This window comes from Pristiophorus japonicus, chromosome 2, assembly GCF_044704955.1.
Source record: "Pristiophorus japonicus isolate sPriJap1 chromosome 2, sPriJap1.hap1, whole genome shotgun sequence".
Classification (NCBI taxonomy): domain Eukaryota; kingdom Metazoa; phylum Chordata; class Chondrichthyes; family Pristiophoridae; genus Pristiophorus; species Pristiophorus japonicus.
In genome coordinates this window covers 120144143-120167494 of record NC_091978.1, presented here as the reverse complement: position 1 = coordinate 120167494, position 23352 = coordinate 120144143, and the positions used below count along the sequence as shown (strand labels likewise).

Genomic DNA, 23352 nt, shown 5'->3' with positions numbered 1-23352 from the left:
AGGAACCACTCACAAAACACCAAATTCAATGTTTACAAAGATCCCTCAAAAGTCACAAACCAATGCTGCTAGAGATGGGATTTTCTCCCAAACAATTGTGTCAGCCCCTTGCTTCACTGCTGACAGACACCGGGAATCCAGTGGGCCAGACCTTATATTCAACCCTCAGTTATACAAAACCTCAGGTTCACCTTCCATAGTTTGGCCAAACCCCAGGTTTGACTCCAGTTCTGCCAGATCAAGAGGACCACTGAACTTTCAGCAACCCCACTGGAGGTACATCAAATTCTAGGACCCTTACACTAGTTCCACCAAAGCAAAATAAAAATAATGGCGCTCACTCACCTGGACGCCCGTTTTTTTTATTTAAGGTCCCTAGGCACTGAAAATAAAAATTCTAAGTTTTCTTAATCCTTCGCACCTTCTGGCACCGCCACTACCCGATTCCATCCGGCAGGGCGGGGCTTAGAGTGTGTGCCTAAAACGCACAGCACATGTTCTTCAAAAAAAAACGGCCACCTAAATAAGTTTTTTTTAAAATCACTGAGCATGCACACAACCCATCCCCCCCCCCCCCAAACCAAACCAACTCATTGCACATGGGCAACGCGCATGTACAGAAAAAAAACTCTGTCCTTTTAGGGAATCTCCCTTGGCTGATACTCCAGCACCAGTCACTCCAGCTTTGGCTTTCTTTTATTTGGATTTATTTTATTTTTCCTCCAGTCACTCCAGCAGCAATCAACCGAGGCTTTGGATTCCTTTTCTTTGGATTTCAGAGCATTAATGGTGAGTTATGTTTTATTTGATTTATTTTTGAGATGCATAGCGTGTATATGTAAAATAGCAGGTGAGGCCCTTCAGCCAGGGATAGGAGGTCAGCGCAGCTTTCTGTAACTAAAGGTAAGGGTTTTGCCGTGGGCTTCTAGGGTCTGTGTGCGGTTTAAATTTTTTTTCCCCCCAGGGAGGAAACTTGGCCGTATGCCCAGTAATGGCGCTGGTAGTAGACACCGGCGCCCCAACATTGCAGAATCTTCAAACTGAGCTTCAGCGCCAGAAATATCACTGGCCGCCAAAAAAAACAGTGCCCAGTGCTGGGGAAAATTTGGGCCTAAATACCAGGATTTCCCAAATAGCTACCAACGTGCAGGTTTGCCTGCAATAGCTAAATCTCATCCCCTTTCCATTACTGCTGAATGCCAGATGTCAACCTCCAAATGATACATCTTGTATATCATCTTGAGGTATTCTCAGTTTTTAAAAAAAAATCCCTTCCTACTTTAAACACAGGTGAAGGTATAAAACATAAAAGGACACGCATTTGTGGTTGTCATAGAAAAACTACAGAAATTAACGCTGCCTAAACCTTCACCCAAAAATGTATTACTTTATCATTCCTAGTTGTACTTACTACAGGTCCTCGCCGGTTCCTTCTTTCTAGCCATTCATGTTTCCAGGCTGGCATGCACGTCGCTTTGAGCTTTTCTCTGATCATGCGCTCCTCTGGGCGGTCATCCATTTTCGGTAACCCCCTGAGTGTCTCCTTATTTTCAATGTCATGACTGGAAGAAAAAAAAGACAGAATTAATCATCAAGCATAAAATCTATTTATGTTTTTTGAAGAATTACTCCATCATGCTGTGTCCATTAGTTATTTTTATTCTTCATTACAGTTGCAATTTGTCAGACCATGAGCCAATGGTCATATTAACAGCCAATAGCAAGTCCAAGGGTGGGGCAGGATTCTAAGGTAGTCTGCTTGGCTCTTCGAGCTAAACACATTTCAACTGCAAACAGCCTACAAAGTCTGAGATTGCTAGAAGACATGAGCACCAAAATATGAACAAACAAGTGCCTGAATGCAAAACTTCAATTGCAGTTATACAAATTAATTCTATAACAATTTTAAATGCAAAATAAACCAGTCAAATATGCATGCACTGGGGAGAGCAAAGTAAAGTACCAAGAAAGTAGCTGCTATATAAAAGAATAAAAGGATTTGTTCAACAAATTTCATACCAGGCTATAAAAAAAATAATTGCCTACATGTGTTCTTGTCTTACGAGAAGAGGAGAGAAGATCAACACCCAAATGCAAGAGTGTGAGCGCATTGACCCCAGGGCCAGTTACAGAATGTTCAGGCATTTTACAACAGTCCAGTGTCGTCATGCTGTAAACTGGTTTCTGACACTAGAGGCCCTCAGTAAACTCATGAAACTAGCAGCAGGGACAATTACAGTAGACGCACACTATAGTGAGCAACCACTCATGCACACACAAATAAGTTAACATAGGATCAAAAATATAGAAAGCTCAATGTCATGACTGGAAGACAAAATAACTTAGGACAGTGCATTTAGCCCATTTACAATAACTGCAACATGTTGAACAGAGCATGGAACCTTTCAGTAACGGAAAAACAATGCAGATGTGTATTAGATACAGGACAGCAGCATCACTAATTTATCTCCAAATTCAAGGGAACGGGAAGCTATTCTTCAGTGTACTCAACTGCTTTGGCAGAAAGTTATGCTCAGGGTAAAACCAGTAAGTCATATGAAATGAGCCCATATAGTACAACTTTATGCCAGTCATGATAATAAAGCACACGAATTTTCAGTATTGCAACGGTGATGAAGAAAAAAATAGCCCCCACCTTTTAAGGCAGCAAAGTTTACAAATTCATCCTTGCCAAGGTTCACAAACAGTTTTGCTTCTTGCCAAATGGTGAAGTGCTAGATTGCCATTTATAAATGGCTTAAACTGGATCTTCTGTTGAAGTAGATCTACATAATAATCTACATAAGGCACACATTTCCTGCTCACAGACTTGGACTTCCTGTTATGATTTTTGGTTGTTATCTTCTGCTGCAGGAGAAAAAAAAAATTATAGCTAGTGGGGGAGCCGGCTTAAGAGCTGCTAGTGGAGCTCGGGCAATTTAAATTCAATGGCTACAGATGCAGTATCAGGATAATTGTCGCAGTTACCCAGAACTCCATACTGAATGGACGAGCGAGGCAGTGCGGGTGTGATTGCTTAGAGTGCTTCAAAAACATTCAAGAATTCCTGAAAGAGTTGAAAATCATGGTTCAGTTGTGATGCACTTTATTCTTCATGTTGGCTTACATATGGGATGAATGTGTCAACCAGAGGGGAAAACCCACAATGACTGGAATGCGGGGGGTGGGAGAAGAAAGAGATCAGACCATGACAATGGAAGACCATCAATGGGAAGGCAGAAGCATCTGCATCTTACCAGTTGGGATAGATCTGGAGCAGGAGAAGGATAGTGGAGAATAGGAACAAGATTGGGGAGAAGGTGGAGCAAGGTGAGGGGAGAGAGAGAGAAGGAAGGTGGTTTGAATGAATGGAGGGATTGAGGGAAAAATGGAGAGAGAGGGTGGGTAGCTCAGAAGGCAGTGCTGTTTAGTAACTGCATCTCAGCCCTTGAAATCAGAGAGGGCTTATTAAGTAGACTAGACCTATATTCCCTAGAGTTTAGAAGAATGAGATGATATTAAAACATACAAAATTATTTCAGTGCTCGACAGGGTAGATGTTTGTAGGATGTCCCCCCTGGCTGGGGAGTCTAGGACTAGGGGTCACAGTCTCAGAATAAGGGATAGACCATTTAGGATGGAGATGAGAAATGTCTTCAAAGGGTTGTGAATCTTTGGAATTTTCTACCCGAGAGAAGTGTGGATGCTCAAGTCATATATTCAAGGCCAAGATCGATAGATTTTTTGCTACTAAAGGAATCAAGGGATATGGTGATGGTGCAGGAAGGTGGAGTTGAGATAGATCAGCCATGATCTTGTTAAATGGTGCAGCAGGTTCAAAGGGCCGAATTACCTACTATTTCTTGGGATGCCAATAAGAACATGAGAATTAGGAGCAAGAGTAGGCCAATCGGCCCCTCAAGCCTACTCCAGCATTCAATAATTGAGTGCAAACCATATGTTTCTGCTCAGTGGGGTTGGGGAGAGAGAAGGGGTGCAAGTTTCCTGCTCGGGCATGAGGGATACTTGTTTATTAGGGATGGGGAGAAGCTTGTTTTTTTTGCCACTCATTTCACAACTTCAGGTTTTCTACATCTAACATATTGCCAGCTACTTGGACTCATTGCCTTCCAGTCATGAGTGCTGCTCTTCATTTTGATGACAGGACAGGAATGGGGGCTGAATACATGCTCAGCAGGGGTGGGATGGAAGTGGGGGCACAATATGTGCTCAAGTTAGGGGGTGCCAAAAATGGGGTTGGGATGGAGGTGAGGGGAAACCGAGGAATGAAGTGCGAATAGGTACTCAGCTGGCAGGGAAGCACTACCACTACGCAGATTGGCACAGATTAAGTTGAGCAGCTTTTAAAAAGGTTGCCGATTCAGTTTATCCCCCACTCCCAGTTCTGGTCACTCTGCTGCAATTGGGCAGCCAACAGTCAAGGACTTTTTAAGTCTTTGCCTTTTGGGGTTTTCCATTACGCTCTGTGCGAGTTTTTTTTTCACTTAGAATTTCTATTCAAACTAGCATTTAACTATATTTCTTCTGTGTATGTTTGTCTTTAGTCTGGTTATTCCTTATCACAGGACAATCAAGAGGTTAATGATGGAACTAGCATAGATCCGAAGTGGCTATCCGAGTCGAGGAGAAGGATCACTAAACCTGCATGAGTATGCTGGAGGTGCTCAATGTTGAATAAAAAATTTTTTTGTACCCATCAATAGGGACGATGTCAATCCTGACTCAACTTTAACATTTTGCACTCAGCACTCCCAAATCAGCTTACATTGATTAGATGCAGGGTAAAAGCTTTTTAAATTACCTCAACACCCCTCCAAAACCATTCACAGAACAGCGTTCTCCACTGCGCCACTTACACCAACCAACTTCATAGAACCAAAGACTACGAATTTAGAACCGATTATGAGCAGTTTTGTGGTATATTCAAGTCCATTAGTTATTAGGCTGAGACCGGCCATACTTTTCATGATGGACCCCCACCCCGCCCCCTCAAAAGGAGTTTTGGCTGGTTTCAAATAGGTTCCCAAGATGAAAGTGCAGTATTCCAGCCCAGGTCAGCATCCATTAACCAAAATAGATCAAAATGCAGGAGAAAATTCTTACTACTGGTATTAAAAAAGGTTCTTAGCAACTATATATGCCAAATATTAACATGTATAAACCTATTTTGCATAGATTAAAGCATTTAAAAAAAAAAATAGGTGAAGGAAAGAGAACCAATTTCTAGTACAGGCAGTTCACCATAAATATTGGCCCTGAAACTGCAGCCTATCCAGGTGCTTACGATGTGCACACGCGCCCGAAGAGACCCTGCAAGTTCTGGGTTAAAGCGCATGTTTCCTTCTGACTGGGCCTCGAATAAATCCTGGAGACCCAACACACAGCAAAAGGAAAAAAAGGCAGAGCATCATTTCCAGATCATGGATCTCCACATCTTTTCTGATCCCTACAAACATCATAAGTGCCTTTAGATTTTGGCATATTGTATATGCAAGATCCCACCCTAGCCCACTGTATTTAGGCTTAGCTTTATAGAAACAATGATCGATTTAAACACAATTTGAAGCAAAAAAAAAAGCGCTAAAAAAACTGGAAGTAGAAAACGCAGTTATAAAGTCAAACACAAAGCTTCAAAAACATAAAAGAAAATAAAGTTTGCAAAGTATAACACTACGATGAGACAATGGACAGGAGGGGAGGGGGAAAATGGTGAACTTTTCACCTGGTGTGTTAACAGAACAAACTATTGCTAACAGAATAAAATATGCTGCTTCCTTTTCAGCAAACTCGAAAGGGGCAGTTTCAAAGTGGTTTCTTTTTCTCCCTTCCTCTATCAAATCTCTGTAGTGGAGGGGAGAGAGAATGTCATACATGGAAGAGGTTGAACAATGAGGAAGAACATACAAGATAAAATGTATATCCTCTTTAATCCTATGTAACACAAGGGAATAAACGAGACAGTTGTAGACCTCAGTTTGAAGTGAATCCTGTGCTCAACATATTGGAGGATTTGTGCGCTCAGGAGTGGAACACTTCGCTACCCAACTGCAAACATTCACAGGTCAAGTATAGCATTTGCAAAGTCAAGCACCATTTACTTTGCCAAATATGCTTTCACCACCACCTCAGAAGCACGCGTGCGAATTTTTCTATTTGCCCCAGTCACCCTTACTGTGCCTTCAATAGCCACTCACTATAATGTATTGCATATTCTAGTATCTATTAACATTAAACAACTTTTTCATAATTTTGAATACTTCTACCAGATTTCCCTTCTCTGCTCTACGGAATATAGCCCTAGTTTTTCCAAGTTTTTAAATCACAACCATATCCTCTCAACCCTGGTACCATCCTAGTATCAGAAGCGAGGAGTGTGGGATTAAAGTAGATGACTCACATCGTTAAAAATACCAATAAGACTAGATGGTTTTACCCTGTATTGTAACAGAATGGGAAGTGGTAATTGGAGTGGGAGGAGGGTCGTGTGCAGTATAAATACTGGCATACACCAACTGGACTGTGTGCTGTAAATTCTATGCCGTTCCATCATCCTAGTGATTCACATTGTGCCCTTTTGACAGCCCCAATATCCGTTCTATAGTGGGGTGCCCAAAACATAACACTCCAACTGGAATCCAACAGTGAACAATTTCCACTGCGGTTTGTAAACTGGAGCACATCCAATTTCTAGCATACTGTGATTTACAAGTCCTCATTTAAACACTGACTGCAGAGCAGAACATTCAATGCCCAAGATTGTTTGTGGCGTCCACAGATCACCAGTAAACTGGAGTTACCCTAGCATTGCACCTGGAGTCATTGAAAAAAAAACTATGCACTCATAATATAACGTTCAAATAGCCAGAATTGTATCCATTAAGACAGAAACGCTGCAATGTAGTATTTGCAATAAAGTACACAATGGTACATAACCAGTTGTGCAATTAACTAAGTTATTTAAGAGCAGGACGTTGTGTAGTCAAGGAATTTGAAAGTCACCTACACTGTATGCATTGGCACATAACCATCAGTGCCATGCAATTAGGGGTAGATACCACAGCATTCATTAGTTTTCAAGGAGCTTTAGAGCAAATGTTCAGCTTTTAAATAATTGCTCTATTCCATTTTTTCTTTTGCCTGCCCAATTTGTTTCAAATTGAACTTCACTATGTAGCTACCTAATCAGATTTTCCCATGCCAGTTTTGATTTTCACCTCACCAAGCCAAAGCACTTTCTCCTGGCAATGACCAATTTCACTAGAACTTTTGGGTTTCACTGGTAAAAGCAATGGAAATGTAATTTAAAAAAAAAAACTTTACATGCTGAGATATAATCCCTTATAAATAGTCACTGAATATATTCTGAATACAGTTATGTGGGCTTGCTTAACAGAAGCTCCTTATAACCACACATTCAACAGTTAGAAAAACAACATTTTGTGTTCATACACAAGTGCGTGCATGGTATCCTATTACATAGTAACATTTGCTTCATCTCATAACGGTTTGGTTATTTAAGTTTATAGAAACCACTATGCACAAAACATTTCAACTAGGGAACAGTGTATTTCTTAACTATTTTAAAAACCACTCTACAGCTTACACTGTTGCAAAAAGGTGGGGGGGGGGGGGGTGGAAAAGAGAAAAATGCAAATCTACATAAATAATTTGGAATGAAGTTGGATTTTCCCTTAGTGACTGAAGTAAAAGTTTTTTTTGGATTGTTTCCTGGAACATAAATGGTTTTCCTTACCCACTGCAAATAAATGAATAAATAAATACCAGTTATAAAAATAAATCTCTACATCTTTTCATCTGCTTAAAGCCTAGCATTTAATACCAACGGTTAAAAATATATTTAAAACATTTTAGTTTTAGTCTTTTCTTGCATGCATCTTCTTTACCAAAATTCTCTGTACTGTATATGAATTCTTAATGATGAGAAACTAGGAAGAGAATTTGGGTGTTCATGTACACAAATGACAAAGCTAGTGCTCAGGTAGACATGCTAATGGAATGTTGGCCTTTATTTCAAGGGGGCTGGAATACAAGGGGGAGGAAGTTATGCTTCAGTTGTACAGAGCCTTGGTCAGATCCCATCTTGTGTACAGTCCCCGGGCCAAAGTTTTGGGTGGAGCTGCTCCTATTTTTTTTGGAGCAACTAGTTTAGTTTGGAGCATCTTGAAAATCTCAATTCTTGGCATTTAGTTTTCTCCAGTTCTAGTGAGTTAGTTTAGTTTCACTTTAGTTCAGTGTTTGTTTTCCCCAAAAGGGGGTGTTACCAGCCACTTACGCCTGTTATGCAAATTTAGGCACCGAAAAGTTACTCCAAACTAACTTAGAACGGATTAAGTGTCGATTTTTGCGTGCTCAGAAAAACCTTGCCAACACTTTAGAATTAGGCGCTTTGGTAGTTAGAGGATTTTCCCAAAGCATTAAACACTTCACTTTTAAAAATAAATCAATAATAAATAAATGATAAATAAAAAGTTCCTACCTCACCTACCCATTCGGGAGCCCGGCCAGGGCTAGGGGCTAAATACTGCAGGCTGGAAAATCGGCACTCTGCCCTCTCTAGGAGCCCATTCAGCCAGGACTCAGGTCGGCGTGCTTCGGGCCCCTCCCACACAGCCAGCAGCACACGCAAACAGAATCTGGGGGCCAGGAGCTACTGCGCATGCGTGCAGCTGCCGGCTGTAGCTCCGCGCCCCCCGCTGTTGTGCTGCGCCGCGCTGACTGCTGAATAGGCCTGCTGCGTTCGGAGAATCGCGAGGTAAGTTTTTGGAGTGCTTTTCATTCCACAAATTAGGCAGGCCTCTCGGAGGTGCGCCGTTCTAGCGGATATAAGCCCAAACAGTCCACGCTTAGCACGGGCAGCTACCTACAACGGGCAAATGACACTAACCATTTGCAAGTACAATAGTGAGTGAATTGCAAAGATGCCGCTTATAATGTATTAAGCACACTGGCCAAATCAGACAGTTCAATAGGTACTTACCCATTTAAAAGGCTCCTGCCTTCCTGTCCATCACATACATTTTTCTTCGTTCATAGAATGATACAACACAAGGGGATCAAGGGGTATGGTGAGAAAGCAGGAATGGGGTACTGAAGTTGCATGTTCAGCCATGAACTCATTGAATGGCGGTGCAGGCTAGAAGGGCCGAATGGCCTACTCCTGCACCAATTTTCTATGTTTCTATGTTAAGAGGAAGCCATTCAAGCCCACTGTGCCTGTGCTGGCTCTTTGAAAGAGCTATCCAATTAATTCCACTCCCCTGCACTTTTCCCCCATAGCCCAGTATTTTTTTTCTCTTCCAAGTATTTATCCAATTCCCTTTTGAATGTTACTATTGAATCTGTTTCCACCAATCTTTCAGGCAGTGTATTCCAGATCACAACCACTTGCTGCATAAAATGGTTTTTTTCCCCCTCATGTCACCTCTGGGTCTTTTGCCAAACATCTTAAATCTGTATCCTCTTGTTACCAGCCCTTCTGCCATGAGAAATAGGTTTTCCTTATCGTCAAAAGCATTCATGATGAACACCATTATCAAATCTCTTAACTTTCTCTGCTCCAAGGAGAACAACTCCACAGAACAGAAGTCTCATTTCAGTCTAGTAAATCTCTACTGCACCCTCTTCCAAGGCCATAAACACCAATGTTCCCTCTCATTTTTGTTTCCTCTTTAACAGGCTGTGCGGGCCATTCAGAAACTCCACGCATGCACAGTTGTTCTATTTAAAAGCCGGCTCACTGGCTGCACAGGACCTTCAGAGCGCTACAAGGAACATTGCTAGATACCCTTCCTAAAGTGTGGTACCCAGAATTGAACACAATACCAGTTGAGGCCTAACCTGTGTTTTATAAAGGTTTAGCATAACTTCCAGTTCTGATGAAAGATTTCACTTAAAACATTAACTCAGTTTCTCGCTCCACAAATGCTGCCTGACCTGCTGGGTGTTCCACCATTTTCTGTTTTTATTTCAGATTTCCAGCATCTGCAGTATTTTGCTTTCATTTAAAAAGCTCGGCTGATTTCAGACCAAGCGAGGCCTTCGTCCAGATTCAATCGAACTGTTCAAACCTGGTTAATCCCCTGTATTGCATCAACAGATTTAAACGACTGTGCTGATGTCAACCAAGGCCAGGGCTCGAAGCAGTTTGAATCAGCTGTTCGCACCTCGTTAAAGTGCTGGGACAATTGTGTTTGCTAAAATTAGGGAGCAAAATATAACAATTATTTTGTTTTACACGATGGGAATCTCCCCCTCCCCTCCATCACAACAGTTTCCTTTTATTAATAGAAATTAAGGTAAGAACTTTTATTTATATAGTGCCTTTAATGTAGTAAAATGTCCCAAAACCCTGCACAGCAGTTAAGACAAAACAAATAAATTTGACACTGAGCCACATAAGAAATTACGGCAGATGACCAAAAGCTTAGTCAAAGAGGTAGGTTTTAGGAGCGTCTTAAAAGGAAAGAAAGGAGGTAGAGGGGTGGAGAGGCTTAGAGAGGGAGTTCCAGAGCTAAGGGCCCAGGCAGCTGAAGGAACAGGCCGCATCCAGCCGAGTCAAACACGGCAACAAGCAAAACAAGAACTTATTTGTCCATTTTGGTTTTATGCATTGTTCTGGTCAATACAGTCTGCTAATAAATCATAAACCAAATTCAAGGACAAAACTCCCATTTTAATTGCATTGTTTACATTTAATTCAAATCATTGGATCATGTAATTTTTTGCAATAAAAATTAAAATATCAAAATTAGAGACTACTTTCATTAAGACGACACACACTTGTACTGCTACAGCTGTGAACTTGTTTGAAACAAAGTTTAAAGAAACACTTCAAAATTAGGTTTCAGTACAGTTATTCAGAAAGACAATGGGCTAGAATTTCCTAACAACCCGGCAGTGCCCGATAGCGGCTTTTTGGGCGGCAAAGATTCCCAAGATTATCGCCGGTGAAAACTTCCCAAAAAGAAAAAAATCCGCCCAGTGAAAAAAAAAATGGGCATTGCACCCCTATTCCTCGGCGAAAGAGTGAAATTTTGGGTTGATTGGGCGATAATTGATAAATGTACTAAAAATTTACCCCGAGGTTGCGGGCCAGAAGAAAAACTATTTTTTTTCAAAAAAACAACAACAACAAAAAAACACTCAGGACCCTTTTAACTTAAATCACTACAATAGAATTTTAAAATAATTAGTAAAAAAAAACATTAACCTTTTTCTTGCAGAGCTACTCGCCCGCTGATTCTCATGGGTGTTTTAAAAAAAAAAAACTTACCTACGGGTCACCGCTGAGCCATATATCACGCCATGGCGATCTGGACGGTGCACGCTAGCGGTCCGCTCCCCAGCAGTACTTCGAAACCACTGGCATAAGTCAGCTGGGCAATTTCTCGCCGACCCGGTTATCGCCCAAAACGGCCAATAATGCCAGGAAATCGGGCAGTAAGCCACTGCAAATTCTAGCCCATTGCCTTGCTCTTACCAAAAAAAAATATTCGTACCACACAATATTTCCCTTCAGGTAGCCAGGATTCTTCCAAGTTTACTGGAGCAAAATGGGGTGTTGAAGGAAGATGAACTTTCCTATGTTAACTCGTGTAAAAACATGCATTTGCTAAATAACAATGGTTTATGCTGCCACTGGGCCATCATTATTTATTTCCAGCTGCCTGCAATACATGTGCTTGGAACTTATAATACTTTTATAAATTCAGTGCTTAGTTTCCTGTAAACTACCAATTCTTGACTATGAAAACATTTAACTTTAAGAATACTTTTTAAAACTGAGTTACAAATGATTGAAAGGGCATTTTCATCGAGCTCACTATGGTTAAGGTAACATTAACATATTAGCAGGTATCATTTAAGTTGTCACAAGATAAACACTGTGGCCTTGCATGGTGCAACCCAGGATAAAAGGACTGCTGAGGAAGCAGTAGCTATCTGCCACCAAATTCCATTCCAATCTGCTGAGAAACAAAGATCTTTTTGTTCTTTAGTGTAGGTGTGACATTACAGCTGTCCACAAAGTAAGTTAGGTTCTACTATGAGAATTGTCAGTACATGTTGACAGATACTTCCCCATGGTAGAGGTCCACTAGTTCTGAATATACTGTATACAAAAACACAAAAAGCAGATACTTATGGAGCAGAGTGTACATTTCCACTCAGGGGAAACTAAAACTAGGGGGCACATTCTCAGAATAAGGGGCTGCCCATTTAAAACAGATGAGGATGAATTTCTTCAAAGGGTTGTTATTCTATGGAATTCTCTGCTCCAGAGAGCTGAGAGAGAGTGATATATTTAAGGCAGATACACAGATTTTTGAGCAATAAGGGAGTAAAGGGTTATGGGGAGCAGGCAGGGAAGTGGAACTGAGTTCATGATCAGATAAGCTATGATCTTATTAAATGACAGAGCAGGCTTGAGGGGTCAAATGGCCTACTACTGCTCCTATTTCATGTGTTTTTATGTATCTCCTATAAAAGGGATTCCATCATCATAGGCAGTCCCTTGGAATCGAGGAAGATTTGCTTCCACTCCTGAAGTGAGTTCTTTGGTGGTTAAACATCCAATATGGGAGCCACAGACTCGGTCACAGGTGGTAGTCGTTGAGGGAAGGGGTGGGTGGGACTGGTTTGCCGCACACTCTTTCCGCTGTCTGCGATGAGACTCAAGGTGCTCAGCACCCTCTCGGATGCACTTCCTCCACTTAGGGCGGTCTTGTGCCAGGGACTCCCAGGTGTCAGTGGGGATGTTGCACTTTATCAGGAAGGCTTTGAGGGTGTCCTTGTAGCGCTTCCGCTGCCCACCTTTGGCTCGTTTGCCATGAAGGAGCTCCGAGTAGAGCACTTGCTTTGGGAGTCTCGTGTCCGGCATGCGGACTATGTGGCCTGCCCAGCGGAGCTGATAGAGTGTGGTCGGTGCTTCAATGCTGGAAATGTTGGTCTGAGCGAGGACGCTGATGTTGGTGCGCCTGTCCTCCCAGTGGATTTGTAGGATCTTGCGGAGACATCGCTGGTGATATTTCTCCAGCAATTTGGTGTGAACTGCACATGGTCCATGTCTTTGAGCCATACAGGCGGGCAGGTATTACTACAGCCCTGTTGACCATGAGCTTGGTGGCAGTTTTGGAAGGCCTGGTCTTCAAACACTTTTCCTCAGGCGACCGAAGGCTGCATTGGTGCACTGGAGGCAGTGTTGGATCTCGTCGTCGATGCCTGCTCTTGTTGCTAGGAGGCTCCCGAAATATGGGAAGTGGTCCACGGTGTCCAGGGCCACGCCATGGATTTTGACTGGGGGAGGAGGGGGGGGGGGGGGTGTAGGGGTGTAGTGCTGTGTGTGAGGACAGGCTGGTGGAGGACCTAAGTCTTACGGATGTTTAGCATAAGGACCATGCTGTTGTACGCCTCAGTAAATACGTCGACTATGTCCTGGAGTGTAGCCTCTGTGTGCAGATGCAGGAGTCGCCCGTGTACTGTAACTTGACGAGAGGTTGGGGTGGTCTTGGATCTGGCCTGGAGACAGCGCAGGTTGAACAGGTTCCCACTGGTTCTGTAGTTTAGTTCCACTCCAGTGGGGAACTTGTTGACTGAGATGGAGCATGGCGGCGAGAAAGATTGAGAAGAGGGTTGGGGCGATGATACAGCCCTGTTTGACCCCAGTCCGGACTTGAATTGGGTCTGTGATGGATCCGTTGGTAAGGATCAAGGCCTGCATGTCGTCGTGGAGCAGGCGGAGGATGATGACGAACTTTTGGGGTATCCGAAACGGAGGACGACACTCCATAGACCCCCGCGGTGGACAGTCAAAGGCCTTTGTAAGGTCGAAGAAGGCTATGTACAAGGGCTGGCGCTGTTCCCTGCCTTTTTCCTGTAGTTGTCGCGCTGCAAAAATCACGTCCGTTGTGCCCCGTAGGGGATGAAATCCGCACTGTGACTCCGGGAGGAATTCCTCAGCCACAGGGAGAAGACAGTTGATGACTCTAGCGACGACTTTCCCAGTGACTGATAGTAGGGAGACTCCTCTGTAGTTGCCGCTGTCAGACATGTCCTCTTTTTTTTTAAAAAGACGGTCACGATTACTGTATCCGAGATCCCCCGGCATGCTCTCCTCCCTCCAGAAGATAGAGATGAGGTTGTGTACTCGCGCCAGCAGTGCCTCTCCGCCATACGTCAATGCCTCAGCAGGGATTCCGTCCGCACCCGTAGCCTTGTTGTTTTTGAGCTGTCTTATGACTTTTCCGACCTCGTGCAGTGTTGGGGCTTTACTGAGGTGGTGGCGGGTACCATGCTGCGGGATGGAGTCGAGAACACTCGAGTCAAAGGCAGAGTCTCGATTGAGGAGATCTTCGACGTGCTCCTTTCAGCGGGCCCTGACTGCCTCGGTGTCCTTGATGAGTGTTTCCCCGTTCTTGGCCAGCATTGGCGTGGGGCCTTGGGTGTTTGGCGTGTAGGTGGCCTTGACTGTGATGAAGAATCCTCACACATCATGGTTGTCGGCCAGCTGCTGTACCTCCTGTGCTTTCTTCATCCACCACCTGTTCTTTAGGTCCCGGATTTTTTGTTGGATATCAGCCATGAGCCGTCTGTAATGCTGTTTTGCTGTTCCCGCATTGGGTTGTTGTTTAAGGCTCAGAAACGCCCTGCGCTTGCGATCTATTAGCTCTTGGATCTCCTGATCACTCTCATCAAACCAGTCCTGGTGCTTCCTGGTTGAGTAACTGAGTGTCTCTTTGCAGGCACTGATTATGGAGGTCTGGAGGACAGACCAAGCACTGTGGGCATTCTGCGTCTCGGGGTTGTCAAGGCACACCAGGTTAGTTGTGAGGTGCTGGCTGTATAGGGCTCTCTTAGCTGGGTCCTTAAGTGCTCCGGCATTGACTTTGTTGCAGCACTGCTTCTGATGCCCCCAGCGCTTTGGGGCTTTGTTGATGTCGATGATGGATCCGATTAGGCGGTGGTCTGTCCAGCAGTCGTCGGCTCCTGTCATGGCACGGGTGATGCGCACATCCTTGTGATCCCTGGCTCGTACGATGACATAGTCAAGCAGGTGTCAGTGCTTGGAGCAAGGGTGCTGCCACAATGCCTTGTATTTGTCCCTCTGGCAGAACAAGGTGTTGGTGATGACACTGGTAATAATCCCTATGAAAAGGGATTACTACAAAGTGACAACACTCCAAAAGTACTTCATTGGTGTAAAGTACTTTGAGACGTCCGGTGATCATGAAAGGCGCTATATAAATGCAAGCCTCTTTCTTTACAATGTAAAATTAAAACATAAAATGGTAGGTCACCTTTAACACAAATTTCTACAGATTTAGTCAGGACCATTACAAATATTTTCATTAGAGAACTAGGCAGAATACGGTTTCAAAACGAACAAATTTTAAAACTTGGCATTAACAACTAACCACAATAAGCTGCTGCATTCACCCTGCAAACATTGGCCCTGAAATTCCGGCCTCTCCGGATGCGTACGACGAGCACATGCACCCCAAGCAAAGTGCATGCGTCTGAATCTGGCACTTGCAATCTGTCAAATCGCACGCATTCCCAGGAGAAGGGCCTTCACGGATGGAGATTTGGGCTATTTGCCCACTCTTGACCAGTGAATTTCCTTCAAACTCTTACGCCTGTTTTTTTGGCCCATGATGACAAATGCTTCTAGAGGCTTAAGCTTGCAAAATATTTCTGTAAACATTTGAAAAATAACTTGTTAAAAAGTGAACCTCCCATACAATTCTGAGCCAGTAATGCTCCGAAGATCTAAACGATACCATAAAAAGTAGGTTATTTAACACTTATCCGAGATCAGAGAACCACTGGCGTGAATAAAATAGAGAATTAAAAAACAGAGAATAAAAACAGAAGGCTTGGTTAGACTGAGACTGGCCAAGAAAGTGTGAACATTTATGAAACTGTCAATCCCTCGTGATCTCACCCAATCACAAAGACAATCCCAAAGTCTTCTGTTACTACATACACCACACCTCCTCAATCCTTTATAATCACATTCTGATAATTATATGTCTTTTGATTTGCTAGGTTTCAAACCCAGTATTTGAACAGTTCAAACTTGATCAAGTAAAGCCATCACTTGGACGTGATAAATCTCATCTATATACGCCAAATTAACTATACATTATTTTAAGCACATACATGACTTATGGTTTGTCTCAGATTAGCTTGGGCATTCTACTTTATCAACTCGGACAAACATGCCTATCTATTACTTCACAAATTTTAATGAATTATGTAATAATTTCTACATTAATACAAAAGACCAAGAATACTAACTTGTCAAATACACTCTGCCCAGAGTGTTCAATACTTCAGGAAAGAGGATAGCCATTCAAAGCCAATAAATAGTCACGAGGTATTGCTTAATATCTTTTATTATACACCCACAAGAGTTGTTTACACAAATACTTAAGTAAAATTGGGCAAGTCATCCTCAGAATGTTGCAAGTGCTGTTTGGGGTCATGATGATATGGCTTGCGCATGACTGAATAGTATGATTTTCAGATAAATATATATATATATATAGAAACATAGAAAATAGGTGCAGGTGCAGGAGTAGGCCATTCGGCCCTTCAAGCCTGCACCGCCATTCAATGAGTTCGTGGCTGAACATGCAACTTCAGTACCCCATTCCTGCTTTCTTACCATACCCCTTGATCCCCCTAGTAGTAAGGACTACATCAAACTCCTTTTTGAATATATTTAGTGAATTGGCCTCAACAACTTCCTGTGGTAGAGAATTCCACAGGTTCACCACTCTCTGGGTGAAGAAGTTTCTCATCTTGGTCCTAAATGGCTTACCCCTTATCCTTAGACTGTGACCCTGGTTCTGGACTTCCAACATTGGGAACATTGGGCTCAAGTTTCCACAAGAAAAAAAACGGGCTCCCCTCCGAGCTGGGCGCCCGTTTTCGCACCTAAAAAAATCCTCGGCATTCTCCACCTACTTACTGGCCCTCGGCGCAGCCAGCACGAGCTGTGGGGGGGGGCGGAGCCAGGTCCCGGCGCTGAAAACAGTGCCGGGACCTCTGCACATGTGCGCTACAGTCGGCACGCAAGTGCAGTAGCTCCAGGCGCTGAAGTGTGTGGGAGGGGCCCGAAGCACGCAGCCCCGAGCCCTGGCTGAATGGCCTCACCGGTGCTGCGTGAATAAGGCTCCTCACACGGCCAGCTCCTGCTCCCCGCCCCCGACAAGACCAGACACCCGCTCCCCCCACCCCACCACTGGATCTCTTCTCTTCTCTTCTCTTCTCCCGCTCCCTCTCCCGCTCCCGCTCAGCGGCACGAACGGCTGCAGAATTCTCCCTGGCTGAAGCACTTTCACAGAGGTAGGAAGATAGTTTATTTAATCTTTTCTTGGCTTATAAATGTTTATTCAGGTTGGATTTATTTGTATAATATTTGTAGAAGTATAAATAAGGATTTATTGTCGAATTTAATGAGTTCCCTTCCCCCCCCCACCTCGTTCTGGACGCCTAATTTGTAACCTGCGCCTGATTTTTTAATGTGTAGAACAGGTTTTTTCAGTTCTACAAAAATCTTCACTGGCTCCATTCTACTTTAGTTTGGAGTACATTTTCACTGTGGAAACTTTCAAATCAGGCGTCAGTGGCCGGACACGCCCCCTTTTGAAGAAAAAATTCTGTTCTGAACTAGAATTGTTCTACCTGACTAGAACTGCAGAAAAAGAAATGTGGAGAATTGCGATTTCTAAAATAGTCCGTTCTCCACCAGTTGCTCCTAAAAATCAGGCGCGAATCATGTGGAAACTTGGGCCCATTCTTCCTGCATCTAACCTGTCTAAACCCGTCAGAATTTTAAACGTTTCTATGAGATCCCCTCTCATTCTTCTGAACTCCAGTGAATACAAGCCCAGTTGATCCAGTCTTTCTTGATACGTCAGTCCTGCCATCCCGGGAATCAATCTGGTGAACCTTCGCTGCACTCCCTCAATAGCAAGAATGTCCCTCAAGTTAGGAAACCAAAACTATACACAATACTCCAGGTGTGGCCTCACCAAGGCCCTGTACAACTGTAGTAACACTTCCCTGCCCCTGTACTCAAATCCCCTCGCTATGAAGGCCAACATGCCATTTGCTTTCTTAACCGCCTGCTGTACCTTCATGCCAACTTCAATGACTGATGTACCATGACACCCAGGTCTCGTTGCACCTCCCCTTTTCCTAATATGTCACCATTCAGATAATAGTCTGTCTCTGTTTTTACCACCAAAGTGGATAACCTCACATTTATCCACATTATACTTCATCTGCCATGCATTTGCCCACTCATCTAACCTGTCCAAGTCGCTCTGCAGCCTCATAGCATCCTCCTCGCAGCTCACACTGCCACCCAACTTAGTGTCATCCGCAAATTTGGAGATACTACATTTAATCCCCTCGTCTAAATCATTAATGTACAATGTAAACAGCTGGGGCCTCAGCACAGAACCTTGCGGTACCCCACTAGTCACTGCCTGCCATTCTGAAAAGTCCCCATTTACTCCTACTCCGCTTCCTGTCTGCCAACCAGTTCTCAATCCACGTCAGCACACTACCCCCAATCCCATGTGCTTTAACTTTGCACATTAATCTCTTGTGTGGGACCTTGTCGAAAGCCTTCTGAAAGTCCAAATACACCACATCAACTGGGTCTCCCTTGTCCACTCTACTGGAAACTTCCTCAAAAAATTCCAGAAGATTTATCAAGCACGGTTTCCCTTTCACAAATATCCATCAATATAATTCTTAGTCGGTTGAAGAATTGCTCAAAGCAGGCATGTTCCACTCCACACATCTGCCAGCCCATTAAAATTAATGAATCTAAAATTGTGGGGAGTGCAGTGGGATTTCCTAGATGAACTTCTGGTACATCAGGCTTTCTACTGAGTGTGTGATTACATACCAACCCATATATATTCCTACAAGAAACTTGGAAAGAGGTTTAAAAAAATTGACCACAACAAATTTAATGACATAAAACGTGAATCAATCAGCCACGTTCATAGCAAAACTGACCTTACTCTCCATTTACCTTTGTGTTGCTGCCTTCAAAAAAAAGATACCAAGAACCATCTGAAAGACTAAAGGCTCAATTTTCCCCAAAGCTTTTTTTTTGGTGTACTTGAAGTTACGCCCGATTTTTTGGGGCCCAAGTACTCTCTCTCCACCTACCTCCAGAGAATGGAACCAGACAGCCTTTGGGCGGGGTTGGAGGGAAGTTGCTGCTATGTGTTTTTCAATTATTTTAGTGTGTCCCCAGGCACCTGCTACGCCGATTTCCTTACTTGCGCTAATTTATTTAACTCCCCACAGGTTTTTCTGGAGAGGCCACATACGCTGGCCCAAGCAGAACTGGAGTAACTCTCAGCTGGCCAAACTTCCATAAATGACCAGAATTGGCCCGGGTGGTTGGTTACACTCTCTTTGGCTGAAAAAAAAAACTTATCTAAAAAACAGTCACAACTAACTGAGTTACACTAGTGCAAATTGATTGGGGAAACTCTGCTTTTTCAACTTCAGCCAAAAAGATCAGTCTGCTCCAAAAAAGAGACACACAAATCACTGGGGAAAATTGAGCCCAATGTTCCAGATTTTGCCGGAGCAGGGAGTCTCGTACTGTGCCCAGTTAAACCTTTTCACTCACCCTTCGGAGCAAAAGCTTTTTTGCATGCAGGTTGCTGGAAGTGCAAGCGGATAACAGCGTGCCGAGGGAAACAAGGCATCTGGGATCTTGGTGAATGAAGGGACCAACTGTATATTTCCTTAACTAATGGGATTTAAGGATTGAGAAAGAAACTGAGGAACAAGAGAGAGAGAGAGAGAGAGAGAGAGAGAGAGAGAGAGAGAGAGAGAGAGAGAGAGAGAGAGAGAGGGAGAGGGGGGGGGGGAAAGAGAGAGAGAGGGGTGAGGGGGAAAATAAAGATTGGATTAAGAGAAAAAAAAGAGAAAGGTTTAAAAAGTAAAAATGTTAAACTTTACAAATCTCTGTAGTTTCAATTGTTCCATTTGAGTTGGAGGTTGAGCCGCAATGCAGGAACATAAATATTATTTTAAAAATGGTACTTACGCCGTTACGTTCCAGCCCTAACTTTCTGCGGCGAGTTGAATTGCCAATTAATGCACAAATGCAGCAATTTCATGAAGTGAACAAAGGAGTTGAGGGCGAGCTGCAATTCATGGAGTACTTCTTCCTCAGCTCAAGTTGCTAGATGATTTACACATTAGTAACAGTGTGCGCATTAAACACGCTGTTAGTTTGAAAGCAAAGTCTGGACCATTGGATTTCCACGTGGCTTTGGAAGCAACTATGCAAAATAAATGTTATAGCCTGGCGAGGCTGCCAGCTCTTCTGACTGATGGCAGGCCAAGCAGCTCAATCTACACATACAGGCCAACTACATTTTTTTAGAACTTTGAAACTACACGCAAAATTATAATTGGAGCAAATTGCATTCACTATTAAAAATGTCCTTGAATCTTGTCATGCTCTTTTAACTTATTTGCTTAAACTACTTCCAAAACACTCCTATTCAAAGCATCCATCCTTGTATCAGGTGCTTTTTAAAAAAAAAAGAAATGGGTAAGTATCCAGCATGGGTATATTCCCTGCCAATACCGACAAGCTAAATCCTGTTTTCAACTCTGTAGCACTATTTTTACTAGAAGCCATTCACAACAATGACAAATAATTTGTCAAAGATACTGTTTACTTGAACTTCATGTAGCTATGGGCTCAAGTTTCGGCCTGAGTTGCTCCTATTTTTTTTTGGAGCAACTAGTTTAGAATGGAGCATCTTAGAAATTGCAATTCTCAGCATTTAGTTTGCTCCAGTTCTAGTCAGTTAGAATAGTTCCATTTTAGAACAGATTTTTTTTTTCCCCAAAAGGGGGCATCTCCAGCCACTTACACCTGTTTTTGCAAATTTAGGCAGCACAAACTTACTCCAAACTAATTTAGAATGGAGCAAGTGTAGATTTTTGTATGCTCAGAAAAACCTTGCCTACACTTATAAATCAGGCGTAGGGAATGAAAGATGAGGGGGGGGGGGTGGGGGAGGAGGAGAAGAGGGAAGTTTACAAACATTATTTGTAAAAGAGAAGTGTTTAAAGAGCCATCAATAATAAATGATCAACCAAGAATTAAAATATATTTAAAAATGTTTTTTAAATTATTTCTACTCACCTACTGCAGCACCGGGAGCCCTCCAACAACGTGCTGGGACGTGCCCACCACCACAAAGTGTCTGTCTCTCTCAGTATCTCTGACAGCAATGGGTGGGGGAAGAGGAGAGTGGGGGGGGGGGGGAGGGAAGATGAGGAAGGGGGGGGGGCCGGGCCAATGTCACTTTGGGCAGGGCCCGCCCCATGTGAGATGCCGGGTGGGCCCCGCCGCCGACTGGGGGGGGGGGGGGGGGGGGGGGGAGGAGGAAAAAGAGGTGGAGGGAGCTGAACGGGAGGGGAGGAAGTCCAGTCCAATCTTTGCCCGGTGAGCCCATTCGGCCAGGGCTAGGGCCCCTCCCACGCAGCCTCAGGGGCCTAGAACTACTCTAGCGCGCATGTGCAGAGGTCCCGGCACTGTTTTCAGTGCTGGGACCTGGCTCTGCCCCAACTCCTTGTGCTGTGCCAAGCCAAGCAGGAAGACTTCCTGAGGAGACCAGAGAATCACAAGGTAAATTTTCGGCGCCCTTTTTTTTCCCCCCCAGAAAGTTGGCGCACCTTAGAGATGTGCCGTTTTTCCCCAAAGGGTGGAAACTTGGGCCCATAATGTCAACAGTGCAAAACAGAAGCCATTTTAGTGATGCAGGAGATGGCATAGTAATTTTGAGTGGAACTTTAAATCAAAAATAATTTTTAATCAGCCAGTCAAATACAATCTGAACGGACAACCAAACAAGAGTTCAAACCCAGATAGGCTAGAATGAGTGGTTAATGTCTTCCTTGGCCCAAGAAATATATCCATCCAGTAGGAGAAGGGACTATTTCTACTCCCAATTTAAAAAAGCCAAGAAGAAAAAAAATAAAATGATACAACATTCAGACATGGAAGTCTTTGGTTCATTTTTCTTACACTGTTTCAAGCTAAGGAAAACAGGAAGCATGTGTTTGGTGTTTCTGCAATTTTCCAGATCTCAAGTTTGATTATTTCAATGATTAAGTTTCTTTTGGGGGTAAAAAGCTTTATGTCCTTGCAGCGACAGTTTACTGGAACCACTTGCATAATGGCGTCACAGTATTTAGTATAGAACAGTGTCTAATTAAATAACCACCATTCGGAGTTAAAGCATTTATCTCTGCTCCAACTCAAAAGTATTAGCTCAAAAAGTCTCAGCTTTTTTTTGATAAAAATAGTGTTTTAAAAAAAAAAATTCACACATTGCAAGCTTACTAATTATTCATTTCCTCAAGTCCACACAATCCTTGTTCAAGACAGCCCTGTTACCAAACATCATGTTGATACCAGGTTGGCAAATTGCTAGCGTTAGGTGCCCCTCCCACAAGGGGTTGGGGGCGGGAGCGGGAGGGGGGGTCAGGGAAAGAGAAAGAAAAGAGCAAGAAAAAAAAAAGAGACCAGATGTCAATTTGCAATTTAGTAGGCAAAGATTTCCAATGCTTATAACCAGAAGCCGTGCCATCCTGGAGGAGGCAGGAGTCCCCAATGGAGGGCTCTCTGCACAGGACTCCTCCCCTTTTCTATTGGGGACTTGGTGTCGGGGTGGGAGTGTTGCATGGAGCAGTCCCGTGCAACAATTCTTTAAAAAAAAAAGTAGGTTCACAGACTCCCAGGCTGCTTTCAATGTCTGCAGTCTGGAGGAGTCCATGTTCCATGCAGACAGTGAATGAGAGTGGTTGCAGCCCCTCATTCAATTTATGAAGGGGCTGCTCCTCAATTTTTGGTTGCACTTCAGTCCCACACTCCTGATCCTTCGTAGTGCGGAGAGAAGCAGGCAGATCGGAAGACCTCCTTGTTGGACTGCTCCTGGGTCTGGCCAAGGTGGCCATCAACAGGTCTAGGCAGCGGGCGGTCGAGGGGGCTCGTTCGGCCCGACTGCCTGCCTCTCTTCCATGGTTATGTTGGCGCCCTGGAGATGGAGCATGCAGTATCCGCCAGTACACTCAAGGCCTTCCACGACTGGTGGGCACTGGAGTGCTACATATCCCCAGACACAAAATTGTGATTTGATTTATTAAGTTTCATTTAAATGTGTTTATTTGCAATTTGTTGGTTGTGTCTCGTTAAAAAGGGGTAACTTGCTATATTGATGATGGCAGCAGCCAATCACCAAATTT

General features: G+C 43.6%; 1 protein-coding gene across 2 annotated transcripts in view; it reads right to left on the bottom strand.

The window, feature by feature from the left end:
- Nucleotides 1-23352, bottom strand: part of map3k1 (mitogen-activated protein kinase kinase kinase 1, E3 ubiquitin protein ligase) — a 148821-nt gene that overhangs the window by 80372 nt on the left and 45097 nt on the right. For both annotated transcript variants that reach the window (XM_070869029.1, XM_070869039.1), the window contains exon 2: nucleotides 1412-1562. In XM_070869029.1, coding sequence (XP_070725130.1) covers nucleotides 1412-1562 — 151 coding nt within the window. The remainder of the gene's footprint in view (nucleotides 1-1411; nucleotides 1563-23352) is intronic.